General features: G+C 31.2%; 1 protein-coding gene across 1 annotated transcript; it reads left to right on the top strand.

The window, feature by feature from the left end:
- The first annotated feature begins 9,747 nt into the window (after window positions 1-9,747).
- LOC114297099 (BAG family molecular chaperone regulator 2) lies at window positions 9,748-18,379 on the top strand. Its single transcript, XM_028241459.2, has 4 exons — window positions 9,748-10,157; window positions 12,208-12,464; window positions 17,052-17,198; window positions 18,024-18,379. Exons 1-4 carry the CDS (start codon window positions 9,935-9,937, stop codon window positions 18,177-18,179), a joined length of 783 nt encoding a protein of 260 aa, XP_028097260.2. The 5' UTR covers window positions 9,748-9,934; the 3' UTR covers window positions 18,180-18,379.
- Window positions 18,380-19,201: the final 822 nt, after the last annotated feature.

Raw genomic sequence — 19,201 nt, 5'->3', positions numbered from 1 at the left:
GATCCCTGTTACAGTATATGTTAATTCTTGTTAAAACACTTATTGAAACTTGAGAAAAAGTTTGCAAAGTTAACATTGAGTAGTATATGTTTCACACTTGTTAGAATTTATGAAAAGTTTACAGGTCAGTATCTTGCCAAAGTAAAAGTTTTTGTAGCTATTATACCCAAGGTATGTAACCCCGAGAAGATTGCACAAAGGAGACAAAGTATAAAAGGCATGCAAAATATTCTAAGTATAGAATCATGCAAGAGCAGATAGAAGAAGATCAAAACAGAATTCATGGAGATTGAAAACGAGGACATAGAGGTCCTAGATGATGTCGGCAAGGAGCCAGCCGAGAAGAGTGAAAAGGCACTGAGGAAAATTCTCGTTCAGGAGGGGGATGAAGAACGCTTCTTTCTTCTCGGCTTAGGCTTAGCCGAAGAAGAAGAAAGGAAATTGGAAGCTTTTTTTAGAGCAAACATTGGGGTATTTGCTTGGACACCTTACGAAATGCCTGGCATTGATTCCAAGGTCACTTGCCACCAACTGAACGTCAACAGGTCGGCCAAACCTGTAATCCAACAAGCAAGAGGACCGACATTGATGCACGTCGAAGCAGTAGAGAAGTAGACTGACTTTTGGAGCTCAGGGCCATCCGAGAAGTCAATTACCCGACATGGCTATCAAATACAATGGAAGAAGGAATGATAATTAAGGAGCAAGGAATGTTAACACTTGTTGAAATTTTTGAGCAAATTACAAGATGAGTTAACCGAAGATTATGAAGTCTACCACTTGTTGAAATTTGTAGCAATTTACAAGTTTGGTATAGCCGAGATAACACTGAAAGACGTTTCCGAGATATGATCAACCGAGATGACCAACTAGCTTGTTAAGAGCTGAGAAGGTTGGCAAGTACAAAAATGAAGACCTTAAAGAACTAGGGACTGAAAGCAAGAATGTCGGACTAATCTGCTTCGACAGACGACAATGGTTCGGCCTCGGCAGTCAGTTGGAGGAACTTCTCTACCGCTACCTCGGCATCAATTTCAAGAAGGAAGCAAACTACTCGGCATCAGCGGTAGGTTGTGTCTCACCCCCAGAAGACAGTTGGAAAGAACTTCTCAGCAGCCTTCTTAGCCACGAGTTTAGCATCAACCTCCTGAAGAGTTTGATCAAAGCTCTTCTTGGTGATTGGCACCTCAGAGTTTTGAAAGCAAGGATTGAAAGCAAAAATCTGGGAAAAGACACAGAAAACAGAAACAAGAATGTAATTCGTAATCAAGAATGGTGATGAAGCTATCAGGAAATCAAGACAAAAAGATTGTACAAGTGTGTCAAGCCAAGAACAGTGGCAGAAATCAACAGATGTGTGAACAATGTGTATTCAAGAAGATGATTTGGAAACAACGAGTAAAACAACAATGGTGATTAACAATGAAGCAGAGCTTCTTGGAAAGCAACAAGAAATAAAACTAGGAGGAAAAGTGTCTTACCAGAAAGAGGAAAGCTTGAATGAGAATTGCCAAAGTCTGACGACGGATGCGAAAATAACAGAATCACATAAGCTTCACCGGAGAAGAGGAACGAAGACAGTTACAGAGCTTGAAAGCTTGGAACAATGGCGGATTTGAGGAAAAGAGCTAGAAAGAGAAAATTCAGAGTCAAGAAGACAACAAAGTTCATGAATAAAGCCAAGTGTACAAACATTAAGTAGGTATGTGAAGAACAAGAAAAGTAATGACCCAGGCACTATGCTAGCAACAGAAAGTAGATATAGCGAGAACAGTGCTAGACATTCAAACAACTCAAAACTTGAAAACAGACGAAAATAAAAAACAACAGAGGGCAAGTAAACGGATTCAGAAGAGTTATGAAAGATCGAGCTTAATAGCAAGTAAAGAGTTTATGAACTTACCAAGTGAAATGAACGCCGATATGAAAATCGCCGGAGTCAAATAGATGACTAGAAATCGGGAACTCACCAGAGAGTGTGAGTGAAGCAGTTGCAAAGCTCTTGGAGTTTACAAATTAATGGAACCAGAACCTCGGCTAGGAGGTGCGATTTCAAGCAGCTTGGAAAACATGAAACTTGATTCTTAACACCAGTGGACAGTAAAGTCCAGGGAACTTTGAGGTCGGCGAGTTTGATCTCGGACAGAGAGGCACAGATGAACGAACAATATAGGTTCCATCACCTCAGAATGCCGAGGTAATAGAACCTAGGGGGCAGTTGTGAGGAAATATTTTCTAAGTACCAACACGTGGCAAGGTGACGCCGACGTGTCAGCCGAGGTGCCACGTGTCTTGGTCGTTGTGTCGAAGTCATCTCGGCTAGGCCGAGGTTGCCTCCGAAGATATCGGAATCCGAGATAAGCGGATAAGGGACAAGAGTCCTAGAATGAAGAGGGAACTCAACTTGGATATGGACAAGAGTCCTAGATTGGGAGAAGACTTCAGTTTGGATAAAGATAAGACTCTTAGAGAGTTTATCCTAAACCCACTAGGAGTCCCAGATTAGCAGTAATCCTAAGTCCATTAGGGCCAGGCTCCTATTGGGACTAGGATTGTATTGGCTATAAAAGAGAGGCACCCCCATGGGTCTGAGGTATGCTTTTGATACTCAAGCTTGTGAGTTTAGTATTTGATTTATCTTTGAGAGATATACTGACTTGATCGTCGGAGTGCCCCTGGGTGGTCGAAACCACCGCGGGATTCTTATATTTCTGTTGCAGGTCAGTCAGGTGCCATCTATTCTGCCAGTACTCCCCAGCTTGTTACTAAGCGGGCAGTGTAGTCGGAAAATCACCCACACACTCAGAAAGTAAAATATAATTTCCAGAACCATAAAAGGTAGTTCATATTTTAATCAAATCTCAACAAATATATTTATAATTTACCATAAAATATATTAGCAATTTTAATTCTTAGATATTTTACGCATACTCCTTTCTCTACAAAAAAAAGAAGAAAAAAATCTCAATGACTATCACCAATAGCCTCATTCTCCTCTACCCATTCACTCTTTGACTCTTTCTCGTCCTTAATTCTTTTCAATTCTTTCCCCAATTCTCTCTCTCTCTCTCTCTCTCTCTTCTTTGTTTTCCTCTCTTCGTCTTTTTCATTTCATCAATCCCTCACGTCAAAATAGAGAATTACAAAACATTTCGTATTGTGTATTCATCAAACTTTGATGCTATTATTGCTAAAAGTCAAAATATTATAAAAGAAATATTTATAATTTCACAAATAAAAAACAAATTATATTTTAGACAAACTTATTTATATTTTTTTATGTATATAAATAGCAATTTCCATTTGGAAAGAGGGTTAAGTTTCTATCTCCCTCCAATGTAGGCAGGGTACAAGGATGGTTGTCCAACTAATGTTGATTAGAGCTAGTCTGATGTGTCAATCAAGTTTTGGTTGGTTAAAGTTGTAGAGTAGAGAGAGGGCATGATTGCCACATGGACTTTTGTGCTCACATTGCATTTGCACTGATGAGTCAAAGAGAGAAATGGGCCCTCTTTTGTTTGCTTTCAAGCAAAAAGGTCAAAAAAAAAAAAAAAAAAAAAAAAGGTGGATGCCAAAAGGACAGCTCAGATGTGGGCCCTCCTTGATTGCTTCCCTCCGAAAGTACTACGTGGCAATCATACATGGGTGCTGTTTGGTATAACTATTAAAATAGATTATAAATTATGACTTTAATTAAAAGTTGTTAATCTGTTTGGTATAGTTGTTGGATTATAGATTTAAGTTGCTAAGTAGTGTTTGTTAAATAAATTATGAAGTAACTTTTTCAATTATTTTTTATTTATTATTATTTACTATTTGTCTACGTTTTTTATAAAAAATAAAAATAATATTTTATAGTATAAAAAAATTTAAGAGTATAATCGTAAATTAACATATTCACAGCAGAAGCTGATAATCAAAAGCAAAGGGTGAGCAGCTTCTCAAAATCTATTTTTTTGACTTAAAATAAATTGTTAGAATCAGAAACTGTTTGAAATAAGTTTAACCAAACAGTTTAAAATAACTTTTTAAAAATCAAAAGCCATAAGTTAGCTTAAAAAAGTTTCACCACACACCCCATCAACAGCACTTCTCTACACCCCGGCACCATACACTTGCAATCATCAATAAGGCCAAGTTTGGGGACTTCAAAAAAACCAAAAAGCCAAAAAGTTACTCAAAAAGTTAAAAAGTTAACACTATTCACCAAAAGTCAACAATTACGGCTGCACAACTCCCAATTCAAATTTTTCCCTACAAATCAATTTTTACAATTTTTTATTACACATTTTTCAATAAAAAGTCAAAAAGTTAACCCAAACATCCATATTTTCAACCTCAATTTTTTAGTCCAAAAAGACAAAAAGTGCACTTTTTTAGTCTTCCCAAACTTGGCCTAAATGTCATCCACTAAACTTGTGCCACGTGGTAACAAAAGCAGCTGGTGCTGTTGTATTTGGCGTTAGATTGTTTTGGGTACATGATTAAAAATTGATTTTTTAATTTTTTTTTTTGACTTTTTTTATTGAAAAAAATATGTAAAAAATGTAGGAAATAATATGACCTAAAATAGTTTAAAAATTAACTTTGGACTATTAACTCACTTTTCAAAAGAACCCATTGAAGAGCATTTTGATTTTTTCTCAATTGCTCTCGTGAAATTGGTTTTATTTTTAATGAAAAAAAAAATCAAAATTTGTAAATTGATACATATACATGTGTATTTAGTATTTTATATACGCGGTCTTAAATTCAATTTTGATGGTGTTGCTAAAGGTAACTCGAGTTGGGCTAATGATAGACTAATCAAGGATCACAAACGCTTATAAATTTTAGGATTTTGGAGATGCATTGGACCATTTATGAGTATTAAAACTAAATTATGTATCCTAAGAGATAGACTAAATGTGACCATAAATATGAATTTTTTTAAAAAAAAAATGAAATGGGGATAGATTATAGATAGGAGTGTAAAAATGGCTCATGGCCCGTGGGCATCCCGAAGCCCACCCGTGACTCAAGCCTGAGCCCAGCCTGAGCCCTTAGATCTGGGCTTGGGCCATCATTTTGAAGCCCGATTCGGCCCATTGGCCAACTCCAAAGCCTAGTCAGCCTGAGGCCCAGTGTTATTTTTAGTGACAAAAATATAAAAAATTAAAAATTTTGTTTAGGCCTGCCCAAAGCCTAAGCCTAGGCCCGGCTCACCAAAGTCCAAATATCCCTAGGCCTAATTTTTTAGCCCGTTGACTAGCCCGATTTTTTGCAGGACCTCGCAAGACTCGACATGGGCCGGGCGAAAATTATACCCCTAATTATAGATTGGTGGTAGACTTGTAAGCAACATGAATAGGGATGAAAAATTTACCCAACACGATATATTTGTCGCAACTTGATTTTAATGAAAAAAAGTTTGGGAGAATATTCATAGGATAAGTTAAAGTAGAGGAGAAGGTAGGTTCAGAATTTTGATAAAATATGAAATTAAAAATAATAACGCTAAATTAGTATACAATAATATATGTTTAGTAGACTAAAGATTGAATAAATATCTAACATTTGGCATAATTACAAAGTGATTGTCCCATGACTTGAATTCATAACTTCAAGATTATTAAGTTAAGATTTTACCATTAAACAAATAATAAAATATAAAAGGGATTTTTGGTGAAACCCCCTTTTTTGGGCCTTTTTTTTAAGATAAAGTATAACTCAATGAATTCTCCTTCAAAAAGCACTTGAGTAAGAGAAGCCCAGCTTAATAACGACATTCTATAATTTGTTTTTGTTTTTTTACCATATTGCCCTCATATATATATATATATATATATCATATATTTAAACAATCTCAGCTCATACATACACCGATCTTGAAGACAATCTGCAAAGTGAAGATGATCTGCGAAATCCATGAAGACGATCTCAAAGTCTAAAGATCTCACTGCCGACGATCTCACCCTTAGTCAATAATACACGATCTCGCCATCCAGGATCAACACTCTCAATTAAATGAGAGATTACGTTGCAAAGCTGTATAAATCTGTTGTTATTTTTGATTTGTTTTTGTTGATTTGCCGAGTTCAATCAGGTGTGTGCTCTATTTTTGTTTAATATGATAAAAGTAAAATTTTACTCTGGTTTGTACTCTGTTTTTGTTTAATAGAATGAGAGTAAAATTTTACTCTGATATGTGCTCTGTTTTTATTTGATAAAATGAGAGTAAAATTTTACTCTAATGTTATCTGTTCTGTTTTCTTAACATGCAACTCTGAATTGAAAGTAAAATTTTACTGTGTTGTTGAATGTTTGTCTATACAGTTTCTGATTTGTTTTTTGATAAAATTTACTCTGAATCTTCAGAGTAAAATTTTATTGGGTTGTTGAATGTTTGTCTATGCATAAGAGAATAAACTTTATTTTTCATTAACCAAAGTAAAACTTTACTGTTGCAAAAACAGAGTACATACTAGATAAATGAATTATAGTCGAATTTTACTTTAGATCTATGAACAAATAAATAAAAAAACTCTTGATTTTTTATTGTAATATATCAATTTATCATTTTTTTGGATATATATGAGGTCATTTTATCTCAAATATGAAATTATTAATCTTAAACATGAGTTCATAGGCATCAAATCTGAGATGGTGATGGATTTCAATGGACGATTTCAAGATTTTCATTTTGCGAGATGGATCAAAAATGGAGATCAAAAGGGTTTAGGGCTTAGAAAGAGAGAAAACAGAGGGAAGAGAGAGGATACCAGTAATATAAAGATAGAAAAGAAGAAAAATGATTCAGCGAAAGTTTTGAATTATATAGAAGGGCATTTCAGCATTTTCATCATATTTTTTTATTTGAAGGACTTTTAAAACTATTATTTTATTTGGTGGGCTTCGTACAAAAAAGTCCCTGTAGAAGGGGTTTTTCACCAAAAATCTCAATATAAAATTATATCACAAAAATCTTCTAAAATGAAAATTAAGAATTCGCAGGCAAAATTCATAAAAATTACTCGTTTTCATTCCTAAACACGTATACTTCTAGTAAAAAATAATTTATAAATATATTTAAAAAATAAAATAAAATAAAAAAACATTAAAAATCACTTTTCAAACCTACCCTAAAGAGTATTTCACAGTAAAAACTCAAAGCTCAAATTTTATCCAAATCCACCAACCCAACTAACCAAGAAACATGCAAGTAACGAAAAAGAAACGCATCGAATTCCAAATGGACCCATATCTTGATCATCCAATGAAACACCTCCACGTGGACCAATCACCATTCTTTCAAAAGCCAATCACTTTACTTCCCTTGGATGCTTCCGTAGACTGTCGGCAACCCTTTGCTTAGCTGTCATTACAAGATCAACAGCAGACAGAGTCCCCCTCACACGTTGGCTCTCTCTCATTAGTCAAAGCCCAAAATTCCAATCTCCTTTCTAATAATGTGTTTTAAACTCTAAAAAAACAATAATTAATGTCAAATTATTATTGGTATAAAAAAACAACAGCATAATAACATAACAAAAGTTATTTATTATCATCTTTATATTACAATTGGATTGATTTGGTGTGCCTCTTTAGCCTCCGTTTGGGAAGTGGATTAGTTTTTTTGATTATTTTAGCCTGAGTAATGCTAGAGACCCTAAATATTCTACCAAAAGTTTTACCAAATGTCTCACATGGGTGTGGGATCCACACAATGTGGGTCCCACACCCATGTGAGACATTTGGTAAAACTTTTGGTAGAATTTTTGAGGCCTCTAGCATTTTTGTTTTAGCCTGGGCTTAAAAGCTTGGTTTGGGAAGGACTTTTTGACTTTTTGACTTTTTTGAGTTTTTTTGTGAGAGAAGAATGTAATGATTATAGGTTGGATGTGATGTTTTGTTTGTTATGGCTAAAATAGCCTATTTTATTTTTTGTGGCTAAAATAGCCAAAAAAGCCTACAAACCCACTTGCCAAACACAAGCTTAGTCATATTTAGGGTTTGTTTAGCATAATATTTTGAGTTAAAATAATCATATAAGATAAAATATGTTATTTTAATTAAACATGATAAAATGTCACATTTAATCCATAATCATTTTATTTTTTATCTCACAAAAGTCAAAAAAACTAAAAAACCTATTCCAAAAGAAATTTTTTAACCCCAAACTAAAATAATTAAAAAATCAACACACATCCCAAATGAGTTCTTATAATTAATATGATGATATCGCATCACACCACAAAATATATAGTACGTTAAATAATTAGAATAAATTATATTTTAAAGTTAATTTTAATTTAGTTGTTTCGTTTAAATTAGATGTCAAAATTAATAATTTTACAGTGTCATACGTAAATATTGAAGATAATTTGGACGGCATATTCAAATTGGTACTAACCTTAAAGGGTAAGAACTTATAAATTATTTAAATTAAAATAATAAGAATTAACCAAGCTATAAAAATAAAAATGTGATTTACCCGTATAATTACTAAAGTGTAAGGATACTGTGTTTGGTTGGAGGATTTTGAGAGGGATTTGGAAAGGGAAAGGAAAAATGTGTGTGAAACTAAGGGGTTGTTTGGGATAACCTAAATAAGTGCACTTTTTATCTTTTTACGAAAAGATGTGCAGAAAAGTAGAGAGGTGATGTGATGGAAAAAAGATAAAAAGATAAAAAGATAGATTATTTGGGACTTTCCAAACTTGGCCTAAGTGAAATATAGGCATGTTTTATTTACATTTCACCTACCTTTTCCATTTCCCTTTCCAAATCCTTCCCTAAATTCCCCAACCAAACACAGCATTAAAGAATCATTAACATATTGTTTAATATAAGCAATTAGTTTAATAAAAATTATAGAACTCTAATGTTTATCTAAATTTAAAATGTAATTATTTTTCATACGCTTTATAAGTTGTCTAATTAAGCAAATTCTAAGAAATCTAGACAAGAGATCAATATAAATATTTAATAAAATTTAACTAATTTTTTGTAAAAGTTTTTAATATTATTTTTTATTTTACAAACTGATGTAATGTGAGTTATATAATTTTAATAAGATTATTGATTTTTTTTTCAAGGAAAACAATGATAAAATTTGAACTCCACATCACACTTTGCAAAACGAGTGTCTTTGGAAATTGATTTTTTTTATTAACTTTTTATAACAAAAAAAATAATTAAAAAAAGTAGAAATAATATATTGACTTTTTGTAGTGATTTTTTAACCCCCCCCTTTTTCTTTTCTTTTTTTAAGCTAAAAACTAGCCTTCACAAATGAGTTAATTTGAAATTGTTTTATTTTAGTAATTATTTATTTATTTATTTATAAAAAATGTGCAAAAAAATAAAAATATAAAATGGACTTTTTGTAATAATTTTCAACTTCTTACTCTTTATTTTCTATATTTTATTTTGTTTATTTCTTCTTTAATCTTTATTAAGAATAACAAAAGAATATCCTATCAAATCAACTAATAAATTAAATTAAAAATAAAATTAAAACATATCTCGATTAGAAACTTGACTATTTTAATTGACATTTTGATTATTTGATTATTTTATGAAATAAAATATAAAAAAAATTATGTTTTAGATGATTTATAAATTTTTGTTATAGTTAAACAGTTGGGTATAAGGGAAAAAAAATATATATTAATAAATATATAAAATGTGTCATTTTATCATTTTAATTTTTTTATTTTTATTGACTCAAAATAGATTATTTCAAGCACCCATAGACATATATATATATTGCATCCCCACAAACACAGCTTATATAGCCTACACAGCACTAATTGTTTGTGTCGGCAGAGCAATGGGTGCATAATTGTTGGATATATTTCTCAAATATTTTGTAAATTCTTCAACATTCAGTTTAGACGCACTTTTTCTCGGTGGTTCCAAGTCATTTTCCCGGAAACTATAGGAACTGAAGATGATTAAGAGAAGATTGAATTTCAACCGTCGATTGAGCGAAAGCTCGGAGACGACGACGACGACATCGAGAGAAGAAGAGATTGAGTGGGAAATGAGACCCGGTGGAATGTTGGTGCAGAAACGAACCGACAATTCGGATCCTCAGGCTCCGAATTTTCGCATTCGGGTCGCTCACGGTACTATCCGGTACGAGATATCCGTGAGTTCTCAATCAACATTTGGTAAGTTTTGCAGATCTTCTTCTTTTTTTAATTTTCTTCTGTTTGGTTGCTGAGAAAATGTAGGAAAATGAAATGGTTGTTGGCTTGCGTTTACTTTTTCAATGGGAAAAGAAAACAAGTTTGTATGTCAAAATTAAAATGGTTTGCTACTGTTTAATAGGACGTCAAAATGGTTAGGATCCCCTTTTTTTTCTTTTTCTTTCCTATGCTTTCTCGTTAACCAAACAAAGGTACCTTAGAAGTTGCAACAACTTGGCATTTCTTTCTAAAGATAATTCTTTAATTTTCTTGGCAACCAAACGAGAGTTTGAGATTTCCATCAGATTTCATGCAAAACCACGGTATTGGAGGGAAGATCACGGGATTAATATTTTAAATGACCACAATGCCCTTGATTAGATTAGAAAAGGCCGATGATCATGCAAAATGCTTTTAAAATATATATTTTAAAAAAAATTTAAATTAAATTAAATTAAAACTATAATATAAATTTATATAAGCGTAATTGCTAATTACATTTTTTTATTTAATGTGTAATATTATATTGATTACTTTTTTCAGATTTTTTTTTTTAAATATTTATATAGAAGTAAAAAAATGTCGCTAGGAATAAATTTTTCCTTAGTTACAAATTTTACCCGTATATTATTTTTAAATTTTGAACAAAAACGAATATAAAATAATTGATTGAAGATATGCTGCATTAGTTATATTTCTTTTTTTGTGTGCAAAAAAAAAAAAAAAAGACATTTAAAAATTATAATTCACATATATATAAATAATTGTAAACACAACCCGTACAAGCACGGATGAAACATTAGTTTGTTGAAGTTAAAAGTTAATAAGCCTCCATTTGGGAAGTGGGTTAGCTTTTTGATTTTTTTGGCTATTTTAGTCTCGGCTAAAAAGTTTGGTTTGAGAATGACTTTTTTGGATTTTTTTGTGAGAGAAGAATGTAATGATTATGGGTTGGATGTGATATTTTATTTTTTGTGGCTAAAATAGCTTATTTTATTTTTTGTGACTAAAATAGTCAAAAAAATCCCATTTAGCTCTTGCCAAACGGAGCCTAATAAAATTGTAGAAGTCGAAAATAGTCATTTTCAACTTTTAGACAATCAATTTTTTTTTTATATTTATTTAAGTTATTTTTATTTAATAAATAATAAATGAAAATTACAATAAACAATCCAACACAAACTCTTAACAAATATATATAAGCAAATATATAGAAAATGATATGAGCAGTTATGATAATTTGCACCCACCAATCACATTGTTTATAATAAGAGGTCAAAAATATTCAGTATATTTGGTTTAAGTTTTTTGAATTAAGTTTTTTAAAAATTTAATTTTTTTGTTTTCGTGTTTTTTTATTTTTAGTGAATATTTTTAAAATTTTAAACATTTTTTTTACTTTTTTAAATGCACCTTAGATGTATTTAAAAAGTAAAAAATTTGTAAAAAAATATTTTAAAAATTTAATAAATACATAAAAATATAAAAAATGTACTGATTTTTTTTTTTTTTTTGTATTTTTGGTATTTAGTGAATTTTTAAAAGGTTTTTTTACAAATTTTTTACTTTTTAGGTATATTTATGTTAGGTAGGTCTAAAAAGTAAAAAAAATTGCTTAAAATATTAAAAAAATTCAGTAAAATAAAAAAATACGGAAAATAAGAAAGTAGAACTTTCTAAAAAGTGTTTTTGAAAAAACACAATCAAACAATCTGATTATTTTTTTTAATTTTCAAATAATCAATTTTTAAAAATTTATTGAAGTTATTTTTAATTAATAAGATATAATAAAAGTTACACTTTATCAATGAGAGACTCCAAATATATATTTATTAGTGGATCAAACAAGTCATACCAAACACCTACATTCTTTGCTGTAATTTTTATTCATGGATTATCAAAATGTTGATTATTTAGGAGTGAGGAGATGTGTGTGTTTGTTTATGGTTTTTTATGATTATCACAAGAAATTACACCAAACAGTCCGTCTATCATCGATGGAAATGCTAAGGGTAAAATTGTGAAATTCCAGGGGAAATGAAGAAGCTTCTGACAGCAGAATCTGGATTAGAACCAGGAGATCAACGGTTAATATTCCGAGGAAAAGAGAGAGAGAATGGGGAGTACCTGGACATGAGTGGAGTCAAAGACCGATCAAAAGTCATCCTGATCGAGGACCCATCGAGCAGAGAGAGGAGGATCATCGAGATGCGTAGGAACGCCAAGATCCAGACCGCACATCGCCAAATCAACGACATATCCACGGAGGTCGATAAGCTGGCGGAGCAGGTGAGTGAAACTCTCAACTAGCGTTGCTTTTAATGGTGGCCGTTGGATCAGGTGAATGATGATGGAGTTAGTGTGTAGAGTGGACAGCATTAGTGTCATGGTCATAACAGCTGGCAATGATGTGGAGTTACATCACCGTACAGTTGGGGTTTGTGTCATCATTGAGAATTAGAATCTTGACCGTCTAACCAACTATTCAAGTGGGAGCCATTTAATTAATTGGATTTGGATAAGTAAAATGGGTAATTATACTCGGCTCTTTTTATTCACTTTGCTTGGTTAGAATTGGTTAAAATTTTTCAAAAATATTTTTAAAAAAATTGTACTTTCTTATTTTTTATATTTTCTTGTTTTTCCTGAATTTTTTTAATATTTTAAGTAACTTTTTTTTATTTTTAGACATATTTAATATAAATATACCTAAAAAATAAAAAATTTATGAAAAAAATCTTTTAAAAATTCACTAAACACCAAAAATGCAAAAAAAAAAAATACGGGAATTCAGTATATTTTTTTATATTTTTATGTATTTATTAATTTTTTGAAATATTTTTTCATAAATTTTTTACTTTTTAGATACATCTAAGTAATGTACATCTAAAAAAGTAAAAAAAATATTTAAAATTTTAAAAATATTTACTAAAAAAAAACACGAAAATCAAAAAATTCAATTTTCAAAAAATTCAATCCAAAAACTCAAACCAAACACACTGATTTATATTTGGTGATTTTGTAGTCTTAAAAAAAAATTCTCATAATTTAATTTTTCATACAAAAATGTTTTAGAACTCTAAATTATGAGCTATAATGGAGCTTTACGGGTGGCGAGCCTGAATTGATGTGATGTTTTGGTTTTTTTTTTTTTTTTTTCATTGCCAAGTTTATAGAACTTTCTTTAGAGTTCTATTTTTAGGGGATGAATCACCGTCATTTTTCATATGTCAAGTTTTTATCAATTTATTTTTAAAATTAATTTTTGTTTAAAATTAGATAAAAAATAATACGTAAATTGTTACATTAAATAAAAAAATATATTATATATAGAGTTTGGATTTATGGCCTATTTTGATAAATAGATTAAAAATTAGTTTTTTGATTTTTTTTGAAAAAATATGTAAAAAAATAGAAAGATGATGGGCTCGTTTGGTTTGATTTTCTGAAAAAAATTTGGGAAATTTTCTCTACAAATAAGTTTTCAAAAATAATCAAACCAAACAAATTTTCCCAAAAAAATTTCCCAAAACTTGTAAACCAAACAAGTTTTCCAAACAAATCTCTCTCTCACACACATCAAATCAATCACTTTTTCCAAAACTCTATCTCAAAATAATTTTCCAAAACATCTTTTAAAAAAAACCAAACCAAACATGTTTTCGTACTTTTTATCTCTAAAACACATCTCTCAAACACAAACCAAACATACCCGATATAATCTAAAAAAATCAAAAAGTTGATTTTTAACTATTTTGCCAAAATAAGGGATTGTTTGGGATATTCTAAATAAGTGTATTTTTTAAATTTTTATGAAATATGGGTTGGATTTGAAGTGATGTGGTAAAGAGGTGATCTGACTTAAATAGGATATAGTGACTTTTTAACTTTTTTAAGGGATGCCAAACCTAGCTTAAGTCTATATTAGTGTAATTATATATAATAAAATATATTTTATATCTCGTGATTGTTAATATATATATATATATATATGTATATTTTTAATCTAATTTCGAAGCTTGTTGACTTTTCGAATAAGTTAAAAAAAATTGAAAAAAAAAACACTTAAATAGCCAAAGCAAGAAAATGACAAAGGGGGTAAAGTTATAATTAAGTACATATTTTTTTTAAAATAATTTCAAATTAGTGATAAATTTTAATAAAACTTTAATAATAAAATTTTTAATTTTTTCTATGAATTTACAAATATTTTATGAAAATACTAATGTTTTACAATTTTTCTTAAAGTGCAATTTACCCATAAAAAAATTAAGAAAAATTGTAAAACATTAGTATCTTCATAAAATATTTTGTAAATTCATAGAAAAAATTATTATTAAAGTTTTATTAAAATTTATCACTAATTTGAAATTATTTTAAAAAAAATATGTACTTAATTATAACTTATAATTTTTCCAAAAAACTACCCAAGGCCACTTGTTGGTTGGCTAGACATGGGGAAGATTCAGATACTCTTAGGGCACCTTTGGTTACCAGAATTAATAGCGAGGGAATTAATAATCTTTGAAATTTGTATAGGATTGATTATCCAAGTTGATTAGTGAGATACATAATTTCTTTTTGAAAATAAATGTAGAAATATATAATTTCAATTATATATATGTTTTGCGTTATTAGCTTTAATAATAAAATTTTTAATTTTTTCTATGAATTTACAAATATTTTATGAAAATACTAATGTTTTACAATTTTTCTTAAAGTGCAATTTACCCATAAAAAAATTAAGAAAAATTGTAAAACATTAGTATCTTCATAAAATATTTTGTAAATTCATAGAAAAAATTATTATTAAAGTTTTATTAAAATTTATCACTAATTTGAAATTATTTTAAAAAAAATATGTACTTAATTATAACTTATAATTTTTCCAAAAAACTACCCAAGGCCACTTGTTGGTTGGCTAGACATGGGGAAGATTCAGATACTCTTAGGGCACCTTTGGTTACCAGAATTAATAGCGAGGGAATTAATAATCTTTGAAATTTGTATAGGATTGATTATCCAAGTTGATTAGTGAGATACATAATTTCTTTTTGAAAATAAATGTAGAAATATATAATTTCAATTATATATATGTTTTGCGTTATTAGTTGTTGCATTAAAAAATTCGTCAATTTATTGAATAAGATAGCCATCAAAATTTAATTTGAATAAAATATGAATCTCATGAATTAATTATTCAAATTTTATATTATAATCTTCCCAATCAAACAAGCATTGAGACCATGGAACGTGGGTGGTCCTGTTTATGGTGTGAGAGATTCAGGACTGTCAAATATGTTAGCACGCAACAAGAGCTCAGTGGTTAGGACCACCTATCAAATTGCCTCTGGTCCACTTGATTTCTTGGTCTGTCGGTGATTTCTCCTTTTATATTTTCTTTCCTATACTTGCGTTTTGATTTTTGTTCTAAAAAGAAAAACGAAAACCTGTTGAAATTACTTATCAAAAATAGCTATGAAATTATGTAATTATAATTATTAAATTAATTTAATTATTTTTATAATGATTTATACACGAGCTTTCCAAAATAAATTGAATTATTGAAGTAATTCATAATTAATCTAGGGAAAATAACCAAAAAAAATAGAATTTGACCATTATAACAAAATAAACTCTTATTTTTTTAATTTTATCAATTTAAATTCTAAACTTTTAATATATTTTCAATTTAAACTATTTATATTTCATGAAGCTATGACATTTTTTAAAGCTCAAATAAATTTTGCCAAACGACCTGCAAGCTTAGATTGTCTAGATTAACTACGATCAAAATTAATATTTAATTGTGATATAAAAAATGTACGGGGATGAAATATCCTTCGCTTTTCGTACTCCTTGAACTCAAGCTTCACATAACGAAGTCTGACCTGGAAACAGAGAAACGGTGAGCTGCCCGGCGGTATGTTGCCGGATAGACCCTCCGACGATCAAGTCAGATCACTTAGGGAAGAATACTCATCTTTTTTCTTGCCTTTTGTCGGTCCAATTGTTCCAAGAAGTTTTTGGCTACTTGTTCTACATCAGTTTTTAGAGAGAGAGAGAGTTGTTCAGATAGCATACCTCCAACGTTCCCCTTCTTTCCTTTTTCTAGGCTGGCCATGCAGCTTCAGGGATTGTGCCCGCACTACCTCTGCTATCCTTCCCTAGACAGGTGGCAGTGCTCGCCTCTTACCACCTTATGCGTGTAAAGGCAAAACCTCCAAACAATACGTGTAAAACTGCCAAACGGTATTGACGCGTGCTTGGAGCCGGTATCCCCTCCACCACATCATTGGCCCAGGTGGCACACTCAACCGGGATATCATGACCGACCTATCCCTTGAAGAAACACAACTACGATCAATACGGCCAAGCTGTAAGAAGTCGGTCCTTCCGGACTAACTGGCCGTGAGGCGCACTCCTTCGCCCCGATCTAAATTCATTTCGGGCTATGCTTGGCGCGGTCCCGGTCAGGAACACGAATGCCTCGCCGAACGCCTAGCCGAATCACAGCTCAGTCAGGAACACGAATGACCCCATGCTCCGGTCGACTGATCCAACTCGGCCCTGCATGACAGCCCGTGGAGCCGCTCCGACCAAGCAAACAGTCCGGTCCGTTATAACTTGTGTTAGTGTAGCTCGGCCGTACTTATCTCGGTGCAATTCTCCCTCTCAAAAAATATTTTTAAAAAAATGTACTCGGATCAAGTTCTTAATGACTGAACTCTGCATGATTTCATTAACAAGTAGCATAAATTTACTGACATGGTTTAAAAAATTAATAATCCTCGTGCATGTTAATGCATGACTCCATAGTTTACGAGTTCATCACCCAATCACTTTTTTATGTGAATTTTCTATGTTTTTCCACAGGTTTCTGCAATTGAAAAGTCAATAGCAAATGGGAATAAGGTACCAGAAGTTCAGATCACTACACTGATTGAGATGTTAATGAGGCAAGCTGTCAAGCTTGATACGATTTCCACTGAAGGAGATGCTTGTGCTACAAAAAACTTGCAGGTATTGTGCCATGTTCTTAGTATTTTATTCCAGATCCTTCATTTAATCTGCCAATTTCTTCTTAAGAAACAATAATATTAATTATTAACCAACTTGGGTTTTTCTTTGAATCCTTTACCTTGCACTCCAGTGATGAGCTGTCAACATTAAATGCAATCTTAGCAATCAAATTTGTATCTGATTAGAATAAAGATATCAAAAATGAAAATGATGGGTGTTTCCAAACTTTTTCAGTTTTGGTTTTCGAAAACACAAAAAACAAAACGGAAGAGAATGGAAATGATAACAAACAGCCCCAAACTTTACTTGAAAGACTTTGCTGGTCTACATGAGATTACTTATTAAGAAACTAAAATAATTTGCCTGATCTAAGACTATTGACAGCTTACATCCACAATGATGAATATGATTTTCTAGCAAATTAATCTAAACTTGGTACCATGTTGTTCTGATCAAATAATATCTGAATCTGATGACTTATATAATAGAATAAAATTTTTGTGATTATGATTGTGAGAAAGTCTTACAAGGGTTCTTTAGACACTCCCTGCTGAGTAAACACCAAATGTTTGCAATCACTCGCAAATCAGATATCACTTAAGCCTGGGAGATACCAACAAAAGTCAAATTCAAAACATCTGAGTTTACAACCAACCCTAGAATTCACTCCATTTATACCTATATTTCAATGTTATTACCATTAAGGGAATGACTTAGATCCATTCTTACTAGTCATCTTACTTTTCTGGTGTTTAACATTGTGATCATTGAAAAGCTATGTGGTGTGTGACAAACCAGCAGTAATCTTGGCTGTTCTCTTTGCAGGGCAAGAGAGTGCAGAAGTGTGTTGAAGCCCTTGATGCTATCAAGGTATCAAATGCAAGAATAAAGCCCGTGATTGTCACCACCAAATGGGAGACCTTCGATCCTCCTCCTCTTCTTCCTCCTTCAACCACTACTCAGTGGGAATTTTTTGATTGATCTTTTTCTTTTTCTTTTTCTTTTTCTTTTTCTTTTTTTCTTTTCTCCCACCTATTTTCTTTCTTCATTCATTTTTCTGTATTAGCTTGAGAAAAACATAAGCCAGCTATTATGCTTGTACTTATAGCCCCCCCTCCTCCACGAACTCCCTAATAAACTTTGGTTATAATAATTAATGGATAACTAAAGTTTTGTTCAAACACTTCAATGTGGATATATTCTTCATTTAAGCAAAAAAATATCATGAAAAGTGATAACAATTGTTCTCCTGCATTTGCACAATCAGCTTGATATACATATTTTGTAGCACAAGATTTTTGAGTGAGTCGTTTGTTTGTTTATTTGAAAGGTATTGGCGCAAGGATTCAAATTTTGTCATAGGTGAGACGACTCCTCTCCCATGCTACGGTTCGGACAAAGACCAAAAACCTGCACAAGCCGCGAAATTCTGTAGGAGTAGGACCAATGGAGCAAGGATCCTCTCCTTGGCTCCCTACTTGGTGGGCTATTGGATCTAATTTTAATAATTTGAACCGTTTGCATTTTAAGATTTGTCATGTATATTATACTTGTAAAAAATTAAGTTGACCGAATATCGAAAATCACGTAAATTGAAGTTTTATTAAACAATAAAATTGTTTATTAAATATTTTTAAATAAACAATTTTTAATTCTTTTAATATCGGATCAATTTAATTTTTTATAAGTATAATATACATAATAAAATTTAAAATATAAAAAATTTAAATTATCAAAATTAAATGGGTCTAATGACCAACAAGCAAGGACTCAATGAGAGAATCCTTGATATTGTCCTAGCTCCTAACGCTACCTACTATCTTATCTTTTAACCTGGATACAGGTTCTGACTTGAGTCTCAGAGAGCCTTAGACTTATGCTGCCACACTGGTGCCACTCCAATAGCTTCTTGTGACTTGTAGAGGTGGTTAATCTTTGGGAAAATTCTAATATACAAGCATTACATTAAATTATGAAATAAATTATGTACCGGATTTATTTTT

Source organism: Camellia sinensis, chromosome 9 (genome assembly GCF_055761805.1).
Source record: "Camellia sinensis isolate YWXY chromosome 9, ASM5576180v1, whole genome shotgun sequence".
In the NCBI taxonomy this organism is placed as follows: Eukaryota; Viridiplantae; Streptophyta; class Magnoliopsida; order Ericales; family Theaceae; genus Camellia; species Camellia sinensis.
The sequence above is the reverse complement of the archived record's forward strand: the minus strand, read 5'-3'. Positions and strand labels throughout refer to the sequence as shown.